Source organism: Vipera berus (genome assembly GCF_964194415.1).
Source record: "Vipera berus genome assembly, chromosome: 3".
NCBI classification, from domain to species: domain Eukaryota; kingdom Metazoa; phylum Chordata; class Lepidosauria; order Squamata; family Viperidae; genus Vipera; species Vipera berus.
Window position 1 is genome coordinate 13,377,028 of NC_138204.1, and position 18,231 is coordinate 13,395,258.

The following is an 18,231-nucleotide window of genomic DNA, read 5'->3' on the forward strand; positions in this document are numbered from 1 at the left end:
GGATATTATTTTAATTTATACCTTAGAGTTAGTTTAGTCTAAATTTTCTTATAGCAATTTGCTTCTTAAACATAAGCCACATTATTATTTGGATATAGCTTCCAAGAGCGTGCTTTTTTTTTCCTCAGATGCGTTTTGGATGGACTTTTGGTAAGGCAAAGCTGAATATTGGCAATTTAATGCTAGTCTTTGTCCCATTGTGAAATCCAGTTTGAGTGAAATATCCACACTTATTTTCAAGCAGTGTTGTTTTGCTGCTGTAAAAGTCACCTTCTAATAGTTTTCATCTAAAATAAAATGGCTTGCTAATCACTTTTCAGTACTGAGGCTGAAAAAAATATATTTAAAGGAGTACTTCCCAAAGACGTGTTGCTGGAACTCAACTGCCCTTAAAAAGTTGAGATGTCTGAATTCTTAGAAAGGTTCAGAGGCACTTTGGAAGCTTTATCATGTTCTAATAGTCCACATGGCCATGCACAGGCACTTCTGCTGAGACTGCTGGCCAAGTGAAGTGGCTATGCAAGCCCAGGCATATGGAGATAAGGTGGGGAAAGTTTTTGAAACTTTCCTGAACCTTCTGAAGGATTCACTGGTTTCAGTGCTTCTAGGAGGAATGTTACATTCTCACCAAAATCCTTTGTGAAGCACTTCAAATCATTCCATAGCCCACAAAAACGTATCATTTCTGAGCTCATTTCAGTCACAAGAAAAACTGTAAAAACGAGCTGAGGATGCCCAGTTTTAAAAAGTAGACTTAAAAGATGTTCTTGCCACACAAGGTTGCCCCAGAAAAGCAGATGCAATCAACATATGAACCACATCTTGTCTTTTCTTAGATTTCCTTTACTATTTCTATCTTCTAATAAAATTAAAATATTTTAAGTGTTTTAGAAAAGTCATTGTATTCTCTCAGATGAGCGGCCTGGTGGCCTAGTGGTGAAGGTACTCGCCTCCCAATCGGAAGGTTGAGAGTTCAATCCTAGGTAGCGACAGTGGTTTCTCTCCTAGGGTGCAAAGAAAAAATAATCAGTGAACTCCACGTGGCATCAGGAAGGGGTATCCAACCACTAAATGTGCAGCTCCATCCAGTTGCCCTGACTCTGCCCTGAATTAAGGGATTACAGGGTTATAAAAAGGGAGTTTTATTGTGAAGTGTTTTTTTTCCAGATACATCATGGCCCATAGCAAAATACTGTGGGAAACATTTCCTAAAAATACTGTAATTTATTGTGCATTGTAACATTATTGAGGACTAAAGCTCAGCAGCATCGCATTTCTCATGAAAAATTTATTGGAAAGTAGGAAAGGTTTTTTTTGTTTTCAGAGTACTGAGCTTCAGGGACTAATGTACTGCACAATACAAGACAACTTTATAGTTTTATTTTTCAGATGTAGATTCCTTATTTGAACTGCTCATAGTTTTTAGCATTTCAAGGAATACAGCAATTTGTGCCTATGTCTGTTTGCTCCCTTTCCAGCACAAATTTGCAATTTCACTTCTGTTTTAGATTAGTCATAACTTGGCATGATTTATCTACCTTGGTATGATTTTTAAAGCTGGAGGATCGATTGCAGTACATCTTAAATTTGAAAAAAGGAGTTGGGTAGGTGAGAGATGGATCCAATCAGTTTCAACCTTTAGTTCATGAAATTAACTATTTTTAACAAAAAAGGGGGGGTGGATTTCAATGATACATCTAAAATAGAAGCTTCTGATCTGGGCTGTGCCAGAGAGAAGAATACACTTGTAAGGTTGATTTAATGTTATAACACTTTATATGTTGTAGCCAATATTTTGAAGTCTGTTTATGGAATTTGTTAAGGTTATGAGAAACATACAGAAGAATCTACTGAAGAGCACATATCAATGAGAAGGTCATCCTTATCATCCTATCTTGAAGAATTAACACCTGACAAGGAGAAATCCTTAGAGAATATTAAAGAAAATTCTACTATGGGAAAAATTAATTTAGAGAATGAACTGTTGAAGGGTCTTTCTGAAAAGGGAAGAAAACTGGTATTTGAAAATGAAGATCTCTCACCTGTGATAAGTCCTCTTTCTTTGGTAAATATTTACAACCTACCGTATTTTAAAATGAGTTTTTCCACTTGCACTGTTTGCTTTTCGGTATTAATTTAAAACTTCCAATCTTCTGCACTGATAGTATAAACCCAGAGTGGCCCAGAGGGGTCCACCTAGAATTTGGCCAAAGTGAGATCATACATTCATAAATTACAAAAATCAAAAGAAGAAAAAATACCTTTATATAAAAAACAACTAAATAAACTGAACAATGTTTATAAAGAATAAATACAATTATTAAAAGTTATTTTTGGATAAAATATAAAATTATTTAGCAAGTAATGTGGGGTGCCCCACTCTGATCCTGGAAAAGTTGTTATTCTACAAATGTCAAGTAAATGTGCATGTTTTCAGCTAATTTTTAAAAGGAGAGTACAGAAGCCAGCTGAATTTCCCTTGGAATTAAGAATAAAGGCACTGAGATTATTTTTTTATCTTTGCTAAAGTTTACATGAATTTAGATGCAGTGTGGCAGAGCCTACATTTTCATTTCTGCTTCTGTTCACAGATAACTTGGATGGTGATAGTTTAATAATTAGTTTAATTATTAAGAATATTGGAATTGCAATGTGCAATTAATAATATTGGGAGTTCATCTTTGTGTGTGTGTGTGTGTGTGTGTGTGTGTGTAATTTTTTTGTCTTGCTAACAAAGAATAAAGGGAGACCGATATTCTTTGTTAGCAAACCAAAAAATTTACACAAATATGAGCTGCCACTGCTGTGGCTACTGCCTGTAGATGGCCTTGGGCTAGGCTGAAACATACTAAAATAAATAAATAAATGAAGCTTAATTGCAGAATGAATGTATTTAGAATTTCAGGTTTGCAATGTAAGACTTTATATGCTGAAAATAATGGATAGGATTGCAACCTTAAATATTTCTGTTGTTTTTAAATTGGAGAATATTTATTTATTAAATTTATATACCTGTATACTCACTACTATTAACTATGTTTTTATTGTAGTCCAACCTTAGCCCCTTCAATAGAAAAAAAACATTTATCAATTATAAAAATTCAGAAATTGCCAAGGATAACATCTGTGAAGCTGATGAAGTAATGAGCATTACAAGGGGCTTTTTAGATAAATCATTTCATACAGAAATAGAAGATACATCTGAAAATATCATGAATAGTAGAAGAGAGGTATAATATTGTCAAGATAATCTTGACTTTTTTTTGATAAATTGGTTTTATCTAATATAATTCTGTTGTTGTTACTAACTTAAGTTCAGTTTAAATATGTTTCTGGTTTAATAGTTTAATCCAGAATTGCTCTTTTATAAAGAAAAGCATCCTACTTGTCTTTTATAACCATTTCTTTGTTCTGTATTAAAAAGAATGATTTCCTTTTTATCCTTGAAATGTAAAGGCATATTTTTACGAATGTCAAATTATTAAAAACCAAGCGTCAAATAAAATCTTATACATGTATTCTGATGTATATGAGAAGAATCTAAATTATTAAAGAGAAAAGGTCTCTAAGTTGATTAATATGTCATTATTTTTAGGCTTCTTTATCTCCATCTCAGTTAACTACACCTTGCAGAAGCAGAGAAAGATTACAGTATGAAGAATGTGTTACTGATGTACACGAATCTGGTATAGTTTCATAAAAATTATAAATTCAGATTTTCCACAATTATACAGAGAATGAAAATCTCTACATTTATGGCAATGTGGAGGCTAGCTATTTTAAAATACTGTCTTTTTTGCTAAAATTTTAAACTGTCCAGAGCCATTTAGAAAGTGAGATGGACATTATATAAATCTGTTTAGTAAACAAATGAATAAAAAGACATTCTTAACACCCCAATTTTCTTTAACTCATTATTGCTAATTACTGCATTATCTATGGAGACCGTTTCTTGTCATAATATTGCCCATTCACCTCCCTTCCAAAATACGTCTTCTTGTACTGCCACTGTGGTTTTTAGTGGACCTTTCATTACCAAGAAGGAAAAAAACAAAACATAAGTGACAGTTTTCCTGAAGTGTTTGAACATTATTTGGAGGCACCCTCTTTAGGATGTCTGAAATGTGCAAAGCAGCATTGTTACTATTTTTATAACATGTGTTTAAATATAATCTTATTAAAGGACCTACAGTGCATCCTAATTTCAAACGACTGCATCAGGAAGATACAGAAAATTACTCTGATGAAGAAGAAATCAGGAGGGAGGAAAGGAAAATAAAGCTTCTCCCTAGAAAGTTATTCAAAGCAGATGATAGCACTTATAAAGGTGAGCTGGAGCTTAAATTAAGCTGTAAAAATCATTGGAGCAAGAAATGACAGAAGACATATGGCATATAATAAAGCTGTTAATTTATGTCACTTTTATGTTGCTTTTCAATTTGAGAGGACCATGCTACCAATCTACAAGCTCTTTTGATTTCATTTTGGATTTGCTAGAGACAGTAATCTTCAGACTTTTTGAGTATGAGATTTTTTTTTGCAGATATCCGATAAAGGGTAATTTTGTAGTTTAATAGAAAATTGTATTTTATTATCTGTTGTCTCAAAATAAAAATAATAGCAGGAAGTTACTTTGAATAAAGGAGTCATCAGTAATGGTTTTACAAGAATTTATTTTTGACAACATGCAGTTCAAAAATAGTATTACCTCTCTATATTAGTATTTCTAGAGCAGATCCACCCTGACTGCTGTTTAGAAGGCCAGATCCTGAAGTTGAAACTCAAATACTTTGGCCACCTACTGAGAAGGAAGGACTCACTGGAGAAGAGTCTAATGCTGGGAAAAGGTTGAGGGCAAGAGAAGAAGGGGATGACAGAGAATGAGGTGGCTGGATGGAGTCACTGAAGCAGTAGGCGTGAGCCTAAATGGACTCCAGAAGATGGAAGAGAACAGGAAGGCCTGGAGGAACGTTGTGCATGGGGTTGCGATGGGTCAAACACGACTTCGCAACTAACAACAACATTAGTATTTACCCTTTGTATAGGAAGCTGTAATTATTTTTCTGCTCAGAGAATAAAGCCCTCTGGTAACTTGATAAAATGGTCCAAAGAAGCAGTGACCTGGTTTTCTGTCCGTTATTCCCAACACTTATGAGAAAATTGCTTACGCCATATTAGGGGAATATTCTTTGAAGAAGATGTGTTAAGTCTTGTAGAGCACATTAGAACTAAAAAGATAATTCAGTTGACTAAATAACATCTAAATCTTAAAATAACAATTCTTTTTCAGTATCCGAAAACTTATCTACTTTTTCTGTCAATGAGACATCTCTTTTTGATGGGGAAGGCTGGGATACAGACTGTTCAAATGTAGAGATGATTTGTCAGAAGCTTCATAAGGAATTTGCTAGGAAAATACAGGTGAATATTTACATCTTTCTTGGAGGTATATATTTAGTGCATACTGCCTTTGTCTCACATATTCTGGTAATGATAGACATCTATGTTTGTGCATGTATATTTGTATGTTTGTTTGTATATGTAGCTATATATGTAGATATATATTTGAATAGTATTGTTAAACAAGAAAAACTTTTCAAGATGATTGATGGTTTGAGATTTTTAGGTTACATGGACATGACAGGATTTCCCAATTTTTAAAAAACTTTTTTTTAAATTTCACTCCATGCTCAGTTTGAAAGGAATAATGATGTAACCTTTGTATTTTTAGAACCGATCAAAGAAAGTCGACTGTTTTGCAAAGCAGTCACTGCAAACAACTAACCAGCATATGAACACAATGGGAAGAGATGTACATAAGCACAGGTTTGTATAGAATGAATTCCCAGAGTTTCATGTTGTTATTATAATATGTGTTGTATTTTTAACTTTTGCTTATATTTTTCCAGAACCAGACAGCTGGAAAAACTTCATTCTTGCCTCCTGAAAGAGCTTGAAAGTTTTGAAAGAGATTCACAAATATTGAGAACGATGGAAAAAGATTTTTCGGTATGTTATTTTCCTTTAAAAATATTAAATTACTTAAACATATTTTAATAAATAATTTTTAAAAATATTAAAGCAAAGTATATTCTTTGAATTGGTATTAAAAAAGGAAAACATACTAGTCACATTCTAAGGCTGGCTTTGATGTCACAAACTATAAAACAAAATTTTGCAACTACCGTAGTTTCCGGCATATAAGACTACTTTTTAACCCATGAAAATCTTCTCAAAAGTCAGGGGTCGTCTTATACGCCGGGTGCTGAAAATTTAGGGACAGGGCTGGCTGGAAAACCTGGAGCGGATCTCCCATTTAGTCTGCACAGGGAAAGCGGGACCAATTGGAGAAGAAGCTGCAGTCTGTGATTTTTTTACAGGCTGGGGTCTGGGTGTCTTTCCTTCTAAAGTTGAAGAGCAGCTGTAGTATATCCCAACTTGAAAGGCAGGTGGGGAAGGCAGCAGGCAGAGCAGCGGCTTAGCTCTAAGGACACATTTGACTCAGGAACTGGGCGGGCTGGCTGGAAAACCTGGAGCGGATCTCCCATTTGGTCTTTTTTTTAAAAAAATCCCATTTATATCCTGCCCTTCTCCGAAGACTCAGGGTGGCTTACAATTTAAAGCACAAATCAATGTGCTTAGCAATAGCCTTCATTCTGTGTATATGCCTGTTTATTAGGGCTTTCACCCCCCCCCAGCAGCATTATTACAAAGTCAGCTTATTGCCCCCAACAATCTGGGTCCTCATTTTACCTACCTTGGAAGGATGGAAGGCTGAGTCAACCTTGAGCCTGGTGGGATGCAAACCTGCACTAATTGCAGGCAGCTGGTGTTACTTAAGGCTCTGCGCAGGGAAAGTTTTAGAGTGAATTAGGAAAAGTGAAAAAGTGAATTAGGAAAATAGGGAACGGTTGCTGGAATTGGGTATGTGTAGTTTAACGAAGAGAAGGGTGATAGCAGTGATCCAATATCTCAGGGGCTGCCAAAAAGCAGAGGGAGCCAAGCTATTCTCCAAAGCACCTGAAAGCAGGACAAGAAGCAATGGATGGAAACTAGTCAAGGAGAGAAGCAACCTAGAACTTCCTGACAGTTAGAACAATTAACCAGTGGAACAACCTGCCTCCAGAAGTGGTGAATGCTCCAACACTGGAAGTTTTTAAGAAGAGACTGGACAGCCATTTGTCTGAAATGGTATAGGGTTTCCTGCCTTAGCAGGGGGTTGGACTAGATGACCTCCAAGGTCCCCTCCAAATTATTATTATTATTATTATTATTATTATTATTATTATTATTATTATTATTATTATTATAGTTTAATCCACTTGCACTGTTTTATGTTTACATGTTTGATGACAAACAGCCTTATGTTTATAAGTGACAGTTTTCCTACTAAGCACCTGCGTGTCATAAGCTTTTGAATTAAAATTACCATATTAAAATCAAATCTGATGTTTTTTAATTTTTAGTTGGTGTGCGTTGGAAGAGGGGTAGTCTTATACGGCGAGTATAGCCCAAACCCTATAATTTAACAGGAAATGTAGGGGGTCGTCTTATACGCCCAGTCGTCTTATACGCCGGAAAATACGGTAATTGTAGTTAACCATTCCAGCAGTGGTAAATTGCTCCATAGCTTTATTTCCCCAACTACTGCTTGGAACTGACCAGCTTCTAAATAGGAAGGAGACAAAATGCTTTCCAGCAGCAGTACTAGCCTGTTACTGTTATCACTATTTTTTTAAAAAAAGGAAAGGTCAACTCCTCATTTATCAACTCTGGCCCATTTTTTATTTGGTGCAACTCAAAAGCCTCAGTATATTAAATGGATATCTGGATTAAAATTTCCAAGTCTAGAGTCAGGTTTTTTTTTAAAAAAAAAAAGATTGACATCATGCTTTGAGATTGAATATGATCATGATTCACTGTATCTCTTACTTCACCCCACATTTTTACAAGTCTGAGCTGCTCAATAAAAATGGCAATCAATGCTGACTTCATCATGCTGTCGGAAAATTTATGGGCCTTAGCAGAAATTCTTTTAAGCAAGTGATTAAAATAGAGCATGAAATCATTACAGTTGGTAACAGTAGCATTATATTACAGCTTGTAGTAAAGTTATACTTGATTTAGGTTTAAAATCTAATGAACTCAAATTTGTATTTCACATTGGCTATTTTTAGAATTTTTCAAAGAAGCATTTTGAGACATTTAGCACTTACAACAAGAATGAGCAGCAGAGGTTAGTATGTTTCCTTTTTATTATAACAGATATTATATTATCAATGTAATAATAATTGTTATAATTATACTTTTAAACGCCATTATTTTACATTCCTTAGGAGGTGTACGGTGTAATAATAATATCTGAAAATCAAAGTTGATAAATGATGGCGTAAGTGAGCCATGGTAGTCCCAGTGATTTTTTTTCTTTAAGAAAATTTTCATTTTCATAATCTTATAATTTCAGCTCACTCATTGACATAGATTCTCAGAATAATTAAATCAAAGCAAATTGTGTATGGAATTTACAGCCATAAACTGTGATGACGACTTTTAAGGATAAACCTGTTATTTGGTTAATATAATCCATAGTGCTTAAGTGTTACCTTCAAATGTTTATAGCCAAGATGCCACTGAATACCATTTGGCAGATAGGAATCAGCAGCATCTTATTATCTTTATTCTTTGTTGAAAAATATTTCCAGAAATATTTAGTGGGCTGTTAGTAGTGTGGAATCAAAATGCAGGACTCAAAGCCAATAATCAAGGTTCACTGCAGTATTTATATTTAATTGTGCACAGTGGTGGAATATCCTCCAAAGAATTTTGTGAGAGAAAATGATGCATAAGTAATAAACAATGTAAGCATGCATACAATTCTCAAGTTACTCCCCACCCTTCTACTATTAACTTCAAGAAATAAAACTTATTATCTTGAAGAAAGTCTTAGAAAAAAACAGGTCAGTAGGTTGCCATATAAATATTGATAAAATTTTCTGTGACACTTCAAGTCCTCTATGTGTCTGTTTGATTAACACACATACCTTCCAGGTTTCTCTTTTGCTGATATGCTCCCATTCCTCCGAGAACTTATTTTCCTCACAATAGTAACAGGTTGCTAAAGAAGCTGGCCTTGATCCAGAAGGGCTGCAGTCTTGTGACTATAAGTTTGACTATGATAAAATGGAAACAAGTGGGGTTTTTTATTATGAATATTTTTCTCTATGTCAAAGCAAATAACTAAAATGTTGGTTTGATCTACGCTTCCTTAGATTCCAGAATCTTAAAACTTCATTTGAGAAGAACGTTTTCCATACTGCTGATCAAGAGGAAAATATTTTTTTGTCTCAAGTATGTATTTTCCCTTGTGGCTGGCTGAGGTGATCATAATGGTTAAGGCAAAAGAGGGAAATAATGATCTAATTGGGGTCAGAACAGGAAGGTCCTTATCATTAAAGGTAAAGGTAAAGGTTCCCCCGCACATGCGTGCTAGTCGTTTCTGACTCTAGGGGTCATGTGGCCGGCATGACTAGACGCCAAAGGCGCACGGAACGCTGTTACCTTCCCACCGTAGTGGTCCCTATTTTTCTACTTGCATTTTTATGTGCTTTCAAACTGCTAGGTTGGCAGAAGCTGGGACGAGTAACAGGCGCTCACTCTGCTACGCGGCACCCGGGATTCGACCCGCCAAACTGCCGACCTTCTGATCGACAAGCTCAGCGTCCTAACCCACTGAGCCACCGCGTCCCTTATTATTAGCTAGCACAAAATAAAGTACTTGGGGTTTCATTGAGAAAACAAGGAAGAAATTAACTTGAATAAGCAAGGTTTTGTATGCTAGTCAAAAGTACAGTTGATTTAAAATACCCCCCCTCTAAAAAATACTGTTTCTAATACCTACTTTCAATATACAAAAAAAAAATTGCGAATTGAAATAGCTACTGCCCCAAAAAAGTTAATACGGTCTGAATTTTCTACTCCTTGTAATAATTATTAGTGTTTATGTTGCAAACCTAGAACGAATGTTAAACTTTCCTTATGAAACAATCAGTCAATACACCTTTCTTTCTTTCTTTCTTTCTTTCTTTCTTTCTTTCTTTCTTTCTTTCTTTCTTTCTTTCTTTCTTTCTTTCTCTTTCTTCCTTTGTTTCTTTCTTTCTCTTTCTTTCTTTCTTTCTTTCTTTCTTTCTTTCTTTCTTTCTTTCTTTCTCTTTCTTCCTTTGTTTCTTTCTTTCTCTTTCTTTCTTTCTTTCTTTCTTTCTTTCTTTCTCTTTCTTTCTTTCTTTCTTTCTTTCTTTCTTTCTTTCTCCTTCCTTCCTTCCTTCCTTCCTTTCTTCCTTCCTTCCTTCCTTCCTTCCTTCCTTCCTTCCTTCCTTCCTTCCTTCCTTCCCTGTGTCCTGAAATATTCTGGAGCATAAAATCTGAAACCTTTCCTGTTTTCCTGCCTCATAACTTTAGAACCAGTGGCACCCACCTCTTCCTGTTTTCAACCTGTGCTTAATTATAGTGTTTAGGGCAGTCCCACAGGTAGAATATGATTCAGCAAGCATACTGTTGGCATCTGTGAGCATAATTTTCCAATCTTAATGTGTGCTGACTTCTGTTTCTCTGTGCATTTACCATAATTTGAATCAGCTTTGCCTATCAGTAAATAGTTCTGCCATGATCTTTTGGGGTCTCTGAATCATTCCCAATACAAAATTGTGGCCTCAGAGGAATTTGTCTGGGTGTATGATTTTTTCCCCCCAATCTGTAGACAAGATAATCAGTAGTTTAGTCTTATAAGCAAAGTCAGAACAATTATTGAGAACATCAGGATTGCTTACAAACTTGGAGGCAGTTTTATTTATTTTTTTGTTTATCACATTTCTGAACCACCCATCTCCCTCAAAGGTTTCTGTTTGAAGTTTTGAAACATAGAAAATGTGAATTTCGGAACTAGAAAAGCAAATGATAGAAGACGGATAACTCTGAATGAACCTTTAAAAGAAGTGCTTACGACTCTTGAAATACTGTTACAGACTAGTGATAAGTTGCAGCCTAGAAGCCATGTTATACCAACACAGAATTCTGAAATGACTATGTGTTGGAAGCATTGTAAAGCCATTTATTTGCCCTTACTATCAGTTATAGATTCAAGTTTGCTTCAAAATAAATATTTTTTTTGTATGCATTTCAGGTACATTTATTGAAAGAAGATATTAAGGGGATTCAAGATAAATTTCTTAAGGAAATGGTAAATATTATCTTTTTATCATACATTCAATTCTGTATTTATTATATAACTTTAAACAAAGTTTTGGGGAAATTATTTTAAAAAATAAATTATGCTTATTTTTTTACTCACAGCATGAAGAAGAATTGCTTAATGTTCGCAAAGGGTTGCAATCCCTCTTTATGGCAGAAGGTAGAAAATTGTAACATAATTTAGAGTGTAAATGCAAAAAAAATGAAAGACTGTATATATTTATACTGCATTTTAATGTGACCGACCAGTAAATTTACCTCTGAGACATTATTGGCTAGACATAATTATAAAGAGCAAACAATTTTCATGAAAATTATTTCAATTGTTATTGTAACTCATTCAGCTTAATGTTATTTTTTTTAAATGCCATTATAAAAACAACATTCTTAATATGAGACATTCTTAATATGCAATGGCCAGCTAACTACAACTGACATTCATAGAAGTTAGTCATAAATAACTTTAGATGACTTGGATCTAATTTACAAAAGGCAATCTAAAATCTAATTCTGAATATTCTGAGAAACTCAGTTTTCTGACTAGTAACTTATAAAGTAAACTATTTTTTGCCATTATGTTTGGGACATAATGTGAGACCAATGTCCATTAAATCCTTCAGATGTAATGTTCCTCTTTATCCTAATATCCAGCCACACCATATCTCCTTTTGTAGTTTCTGAGGTTGGGCTTTTAAAATCTCAGAAATAACTAATAGGAAGCGTATAATTTGATCTGTTCTGTGTTCTCAGGACTACTGTCCTTGAGGGATATCTGGATAAAACTTATCATATAATGAATACATTTGTTATTTGTTGACCTATTGATTTTATTGAATTTCTTTAACAGTGAGTAAATCTAAATTCAATATGCTGGTTCATCAGGTACATTGGATATTTTCATAATATTACCATTAAAATGGCAATATACTAGGTATAAAATAATTAGAAATCTTTAGAGATTTAAAAATAAATTTAAAAGTTTTATGAAGGTTTTTTCCAAGTTCTCTGTCATAATAGGTTCAACTGAAATTGCTGGTCTAAAATTGTAACTCTATCCTTCAGCTGTATTGTAAGTGTATTTTTAAAATTATAGAAAATTGTACCTTAGAAGATTAAAGTATTTTTTAACAAAAGATTAATAAAGAAAAATTGGTAGTAATTTTTCCTCTATCATTCAAGGAAGTTATGTAAAGAAATCTATATTTGGGGATACATTTAATTTAATGGACTACTCTGAGTACGTAGTGGAATGATAGCTTAAATGCTTCCTTCGAATGTAATACTAATGTAATTTTGCAGTGATAAATTTTCTACATATTATATTTTCATGGAAAGTCAAATTTTCATGGTTATGAGTTCATTGAAGCATATGTTCTACTTTTTCCACTTTTTTTAAAAAAAACCCTACTAAATCAGGTTTCAGGAAAAGACAATATCTAACAGGAATGTTAAAGTGAATGATTTGGCTTACAATATAATTCCCATTGGAATGGCATACTAACAGAGGAACAAAAGTCTAATAGATTTTTCCTTGGATAAACATTGAAAATATAGGCAATTTTTAAGCCTATAGGCAAAATAGGGTGGTGAAATAATGACCCTAATTATTACTTTTCTTTTATAAATACAGCTTATTATACCCTCCAGATATTGCTGAATTATATTTATATAATTATTATTTAAGGATTTCTACCTACACAAGCCATACCTGGTGTGAAGTATGGTGTTTTCAGGCTGGGGCATAGTGTGGAAATGGCACTGATTACTCTGTGATGGCCTGTGATCATGTCTGGATAGCGAAGGGGCAACCATCCTGTTGCTCTTCATTTCTTTTCAATACTTTGATCATGGTATCTTCCTGAGCTGACTGCAAGTCGGTGAGTGCGGGGACTGGGTGGGGGAAACAAGATCGGACAACACCCTAGCAAGGTTGAATGGCTGCGTGTGTTTGAATTGCACCGTTCTGGAGATCCTCCACTGCCCTGTTCAAGCCTGGTGCATAATGTGGGGGGTCCTCCTTGTCTCGCAGTTCCCGCTTGAACAGCTGGTAGAAGCCGTGATCAGAAGAACCTTCATACAAGTTCATGTTGTATACCAGTTGGACCTTTTCCTTCATACAGTCATTTATGTATTGGTCATCTCCTGGATGAACTAGTGAAATGTATTCTATATGAGGATCTCTTAAAAAACATTGCTTGGAAGTTATAGCTCATAAAAATTCAGCAGGATGAGCAGTGATTGGTAGAGTACCCCTTACCAACATAACACCCATATGCTGTGCAATGCATTAATTACAGTGGCCTTCTAGGGGGAAATTCAAGCTGCTGCTTGTCACCTTTAAGCCCTACATTGCAGAGGCCCTACCCATAAGGATTGTCTCTGCCTGATTCTGCCTGTCCTCTGAGATGTATCAGAGTTGGCTTGCCCCTGGTCCCGTCAATCAATGTCATCTAGCAGGACCCAGGAGGTGAGTTTTCTCTGTTGTAGCTCCTGCCCCCTTTTAACAGCACCCCTCTGAAAATTTGCATGTTGCTCACCTGAACAAGCTTTGGAGGAGAATTAAAAACATAGCTAATCCCCAGGCAGGCCTTGTGTTGGAGTAACTGAAGGGCCTTTTGTCTATTTCCTATCTCTGTGGGTGGAGGAGATGGTTGTTTCCTTTGATGACACTCTTCTGGGTTTTATTTCTGATTTTACTTTTTTGTAGCCCCTCAGAGTTATCTGAACCATGAGATGGACAGCAAATAAATGTCATTCATTCATTCATAAATAAATAAATGTGAGTAAGTAAGTTAGGGATAAAATATGAAAAATAAATAAGCAAGTAAACCTTTTTACGATATCAAGTTCCCCTCACTGATTTACCAAAACAAAGTTACCATATTAGGAACTTTTTTTTTCAGGTAGCAGCCTCCTCAGGCTTGAATCCTTGAATCAAGCTAGGCCTCTCAGATTTTTGCTGATTCTGTATTCTCACTGTTGCCCTCTATGGAATGGCCATTATTAACAGGGAAATTTATTCAATATTCTCTGGCTGTCCATTTTTCATCCTGTCAGATTATGGTTTTCTGGATCACGTTCTCATACTCCATCAAATGTACTGTGCATTGGGTCTTACTTGCAATTATGTTCCACTGAAATCAATGAGAAAAGTGAGTTGAAGCCATTTCTGCTTTATTGATTCCAAGTGCAACTAAGTTTTAACCCAACTCTAGTTATGTACCGGTAGTTAGAAATATTTTATTTATTTATTTATTTATTTGATTTATATATAATTTATATTTTTATTTATATACATTATATATAAATAACGGGGGATTTTTTCTTTTTTGGGGGGGATTTCCATTCTTGTACACCCAAATGTTAATACAGAAGAATCCTGCAGCTTGATAACCTGTTTGCAAACTAGAGAAGTCTGCCACCATTTAGAAGATATTTATATTTTGCTGTGAGGGGTCCTTGGTGCTCTCTGAGGCTGGTTGTTTTCTTGCAGAGGTTTATTACCCAAATTAGGCAACACTGAGTACAAATATTCTCCTTGATTGGTAATTTGCATGCTAAATCAAGTGGCCCCATAATTACTGCATTAACAATTGAAATTGGCACAGGTGTTAAATCTGCCTCTCTGCTGTTGTGGTTTTACTTTCCCAAATCTAGAAGTTTCCTGTAGAATTGTTTCTACGTAATTTATAATCTAATAGGGATGAGAACTTCAATAAGATCGATCAAAAGATTAACTTGAGATTCAGAGGATAAATCAAGAGAACCATTTTTTTTCTGACAACGTAATTGGATGGACAAGATTGAGAGCTAAGGTTTTATGAATTTAATGGCAGCAATGAGAACTAAGGTATTGTGAATTTCCAAATGAAGGAACTAAAATATTAAATATTTCCTTTTTTTCAGCATTGAGCACTATTTTTATTGAAAAATATTTTTAAAGGGAGATGCTCATTCAGCTCAAAATTCTTTAATTGTTTTATACCCTAATGGCTAACCTGCAATTAGACTTTCTGTGATTTCATCCAGTGGAGCTGAGTTAGATGGAATTTACTTTGAAAAGTGCTTCTCTTTCTGCAATAATTTTTATTCCCACTAGGTGGTCCTCCTGAATTTTGATTTAAACCAACTCACTCTATTAGAAAGAACTTCAAGGGATAGAAGGTGAGATTGCAGGTATTTTCTTTTCTTATTTAAGGGACTAATATGAAAATCTGTTGTGCCCATCGCTTAGTCTTACAACAATCTATACGTGGAAATGTACACATCTGCTTTGTAGAACTGCTGATACAGTTCTACCAAGGAATTATATACCTCTATAACGCTGAGCTTGTCGATCAGAAGGTCGGCAGTTTGGCGGGTTGAATCCCGAGTGCCACGTAACAGAGTGAGCGCCTGTTACTCGTCCCAGCTTCTGCCAACCTAGCAGTTCGAAAGCACGTAAAAATGCAAGTAGAAAAATAGGGACCACTACGGTGGGAAGGTAACAGCGTTCCGTGCGCCTTTGGTGTCTAGTCATGCCAGCCACATGACCACGGAGACGTCCTCGGACAAGCGCTGGCTCTTCGGCTTTGAAACGGAGATGAGCACCGGCCCCTAGAGTCGGAAACGACTAGCACGCATGTGCGGGGGAACCTTTACCTTTACCTTTTATAACTGTCTGGTTTGGCGTAGCAAGCAAACAGGACAGACACAGACAATGGATAGTTAGGGCTGCAGGAAAAAAACAATTGCAACCAGCCTGCCTTCCATTGAGGACCTGTATATTACACAAGCTGGAAAGAGGGCTGTGAAAATGTCTACAGACATCACACATCCTGGACATAATCTGTTTCAAGTTCTTCCCTCAAGATGACCCTGCAGGGCATTGCATACCTAAACAACTAGATAAAAGGACAGTTTTTTTTCTCCCATACCCTCACTCTGTTAAACCATTAATTCCCACAACACTGCCTATGCCCTGGATTGTCAAACCACCTAGTGGGGCTATATTACTATTATTGTTCTCATCTTTCCTATTACCTGTTTCATTAGCTTCTTATAACTGTTACTTTGTTGTTTGTATCTATGATTTATGTTGATTGCTTATTTAGAATCCCATTACTCACTGTTGTATCTTATGATTTATGCCGATGGTATTTTATGATTATGATCACTTGTTGCTTGTATGTACACGGAGAGCTTATGGGCTGCAGACAAATTCCAACCACACTTGGCCAATAAAGGATTCTAATCTAATCCACCAAAATCCTCACTTCCAGCTTCTGAGACTTTATACATAGAGTTCATGTGTGCATCCTGACACAGGAGGTGGGAGTTGGAAGAGACCTTGGAGGTCTTCTATTCCCACTTGCTGCTTAAGCAGGACACCCTATACAATTTCGGACAAATGGCTGCTCAATCTCTTATAAACCTCCAGTGATGGAGCACTTGCAAGTTCTCAAGGCAAGCTGTTCCACTAATCAATTGCTCTCATTGTCAAGAAATTTCTCCTTAGTTCTAGTTGCTCTAAATCCAGGTCTTTCCTTACATCTTCTTTCTGATAAAGGCGATTGATGCGGTCAAAGCAGATTGGAACTTGGAAAATAGCTACACAGAGATCCCCTCCGTGCAGTAATGTGTGCCATAAATATATTATTTATATATTTTGTGGAGTTAGATTGCTCCAATCAGCAGTTAAGGCAATCTTTCCAATTCCTCATAGTGGAATAAGAAACCAAAGCATTAAATCCAAGTCAGGTCATCCTACAGCAACTTTCATAAGTGGGGAATTTTCTGTTGCATAGGCTTAACTTCCAGTATTATCAGTATTAGCATGTTGTAAAACTCTGGAGGGTGAAATCAGCCCCTTGGGAGGGTACTCAGATTTAGAAATACTGCTGTATGCGTGGCCATATATAACTAGGTGACCAAATCCTGGGCAAAATTCAGAAAACAATAAAGCCTAATCTCCAATCAAGCATGGGGAAAAAACCTGAGAATTTTTGAAAGTTAAATGCATTCATGTGAATTGGGCAGAACAAATTTTATAGAAAGCATAGTTTGGGGAGGAGCAGTTGAGCCACATTCTGATTTTTTTTAATTACCTACCTGTAACTTATTTCAGGAGAGACTATGTCAAGCTGCAGAGTGAGAATGATGAAGAATGGTTGTGAAAAGAGGAGAAGGTGGTAGTTAAGGGGAACAGGTAAAATGGTAGCACTTTTTCTGAATGCATGTAAGTGTTATGATGGATCTGGATGGACCTATCAGTTCCTTGTTAGACATGAACCAGCATTATGAAAGAGGTGCTAAAAGAGACCAGTTTTGTATGCTGTCTAGAGGCCACTGGAGTTGGGTGGTCTGTAAACTTAAATATATTAATAATTTTAAAAAACTTTCTATGCTGCTCTGCTCAAACTCTTTTTAGAGGCCTGTGTTTAGTTCTGGAAGTTTATAGGATAACTACTGAGATGATGATGTGTCTCAAATTTAAGTTGCATGAGAAATGGTTGAGAGATCTCTGCCTGCTTCACCTATAGAAGAGATGACAGAAGACTCAGCAACATTTTGGGGCCCAAAGGGGATTATAATGAGGTGGGACAAAAAGCTGAGGACTTTTCTTATCCAGGTATCATCTCATATCTCTGTTCACTGAATGAAATGACCAGTGATTGTGCAGTTGCAAATTATTCTGATTGGAGAGTCGACTTGCCAAACACTGGTTCCACTGGATCCAAAGTTTTCCTCCCTTCCCTCCTTAAATGGGGGGGATCTTCCCACTCTGTTTGCTTTCTTCAGGTTTCTTGAAACCGAAAATTAGAATAGAACAGGCAAATGAAAACATGTTCCAGATTGTACCTCATACTCCCAACCTCTTAGCTTGAGTCTTGCTGTGCTGATGCACATGTCTCTTTATAATATTTATCTACTTTATGAAGAATTTCTGAATAATTGTATATATTCTGGAGACACTGTGGCTTTGTATTGAGCTAACAGCTTATTATG

At 35.7% G+C, this 18,231-nt stretch overlaps 1 protein-coding gene across 1 annotated transcript in view; it reads left to right on the top strand.

The window, feature by feature from the left end:
- The window catches only part of SYCP2 (synaptonemal complex protein 2), a gene marked incomplete at both ends in the record, with an annotated part of 54,466 nt that extends 43,048 nt beyond the window's left edge, over positions 1–11,418 (top strand). Inside the window, 11 exons of the mRNA XM_081323643.1 lie at positions 1,824–2,065; positions 3,051–3,230; positions 3,596–3,686; positions 4,184–4,327; positions 5,291–5,421; positions 5,732–5,826; positions 5,910–6,009; positions 8,178–8,236; positions 9,270–9,348; positions 11,177–11,233; positions 11,347–11,418. Coding sequence (XP_081179769.1) covers positions 1,824–2,065; positions 3,051–3,230; positions 3,596–3,686; positions 4,184–4,327; positions 5,291–5,421; positions 5,732–5,826; positions 5,910–6,009; positions 8,178–8,236; positions 9,270–9,348; positions 11,177–11,233; positions 11,347–11,418 — 1,250 coding nt within the window. The remainder of the gene's footprint in view (positions 1–1,823; positions 2,066–3,050; positions 3,231–3,595; positions 3,687–4,183; positions 4,328–5,290; positions 5,422–5,731; positions 5,827–5,909; positions 6,010–8,177; positions 8,237–9,269; positions 9,349–11,176; positions 11,234–11,346) is intronic.
- Positions 11,419–18,231: the final 6,813 nt, after the last annotated feature.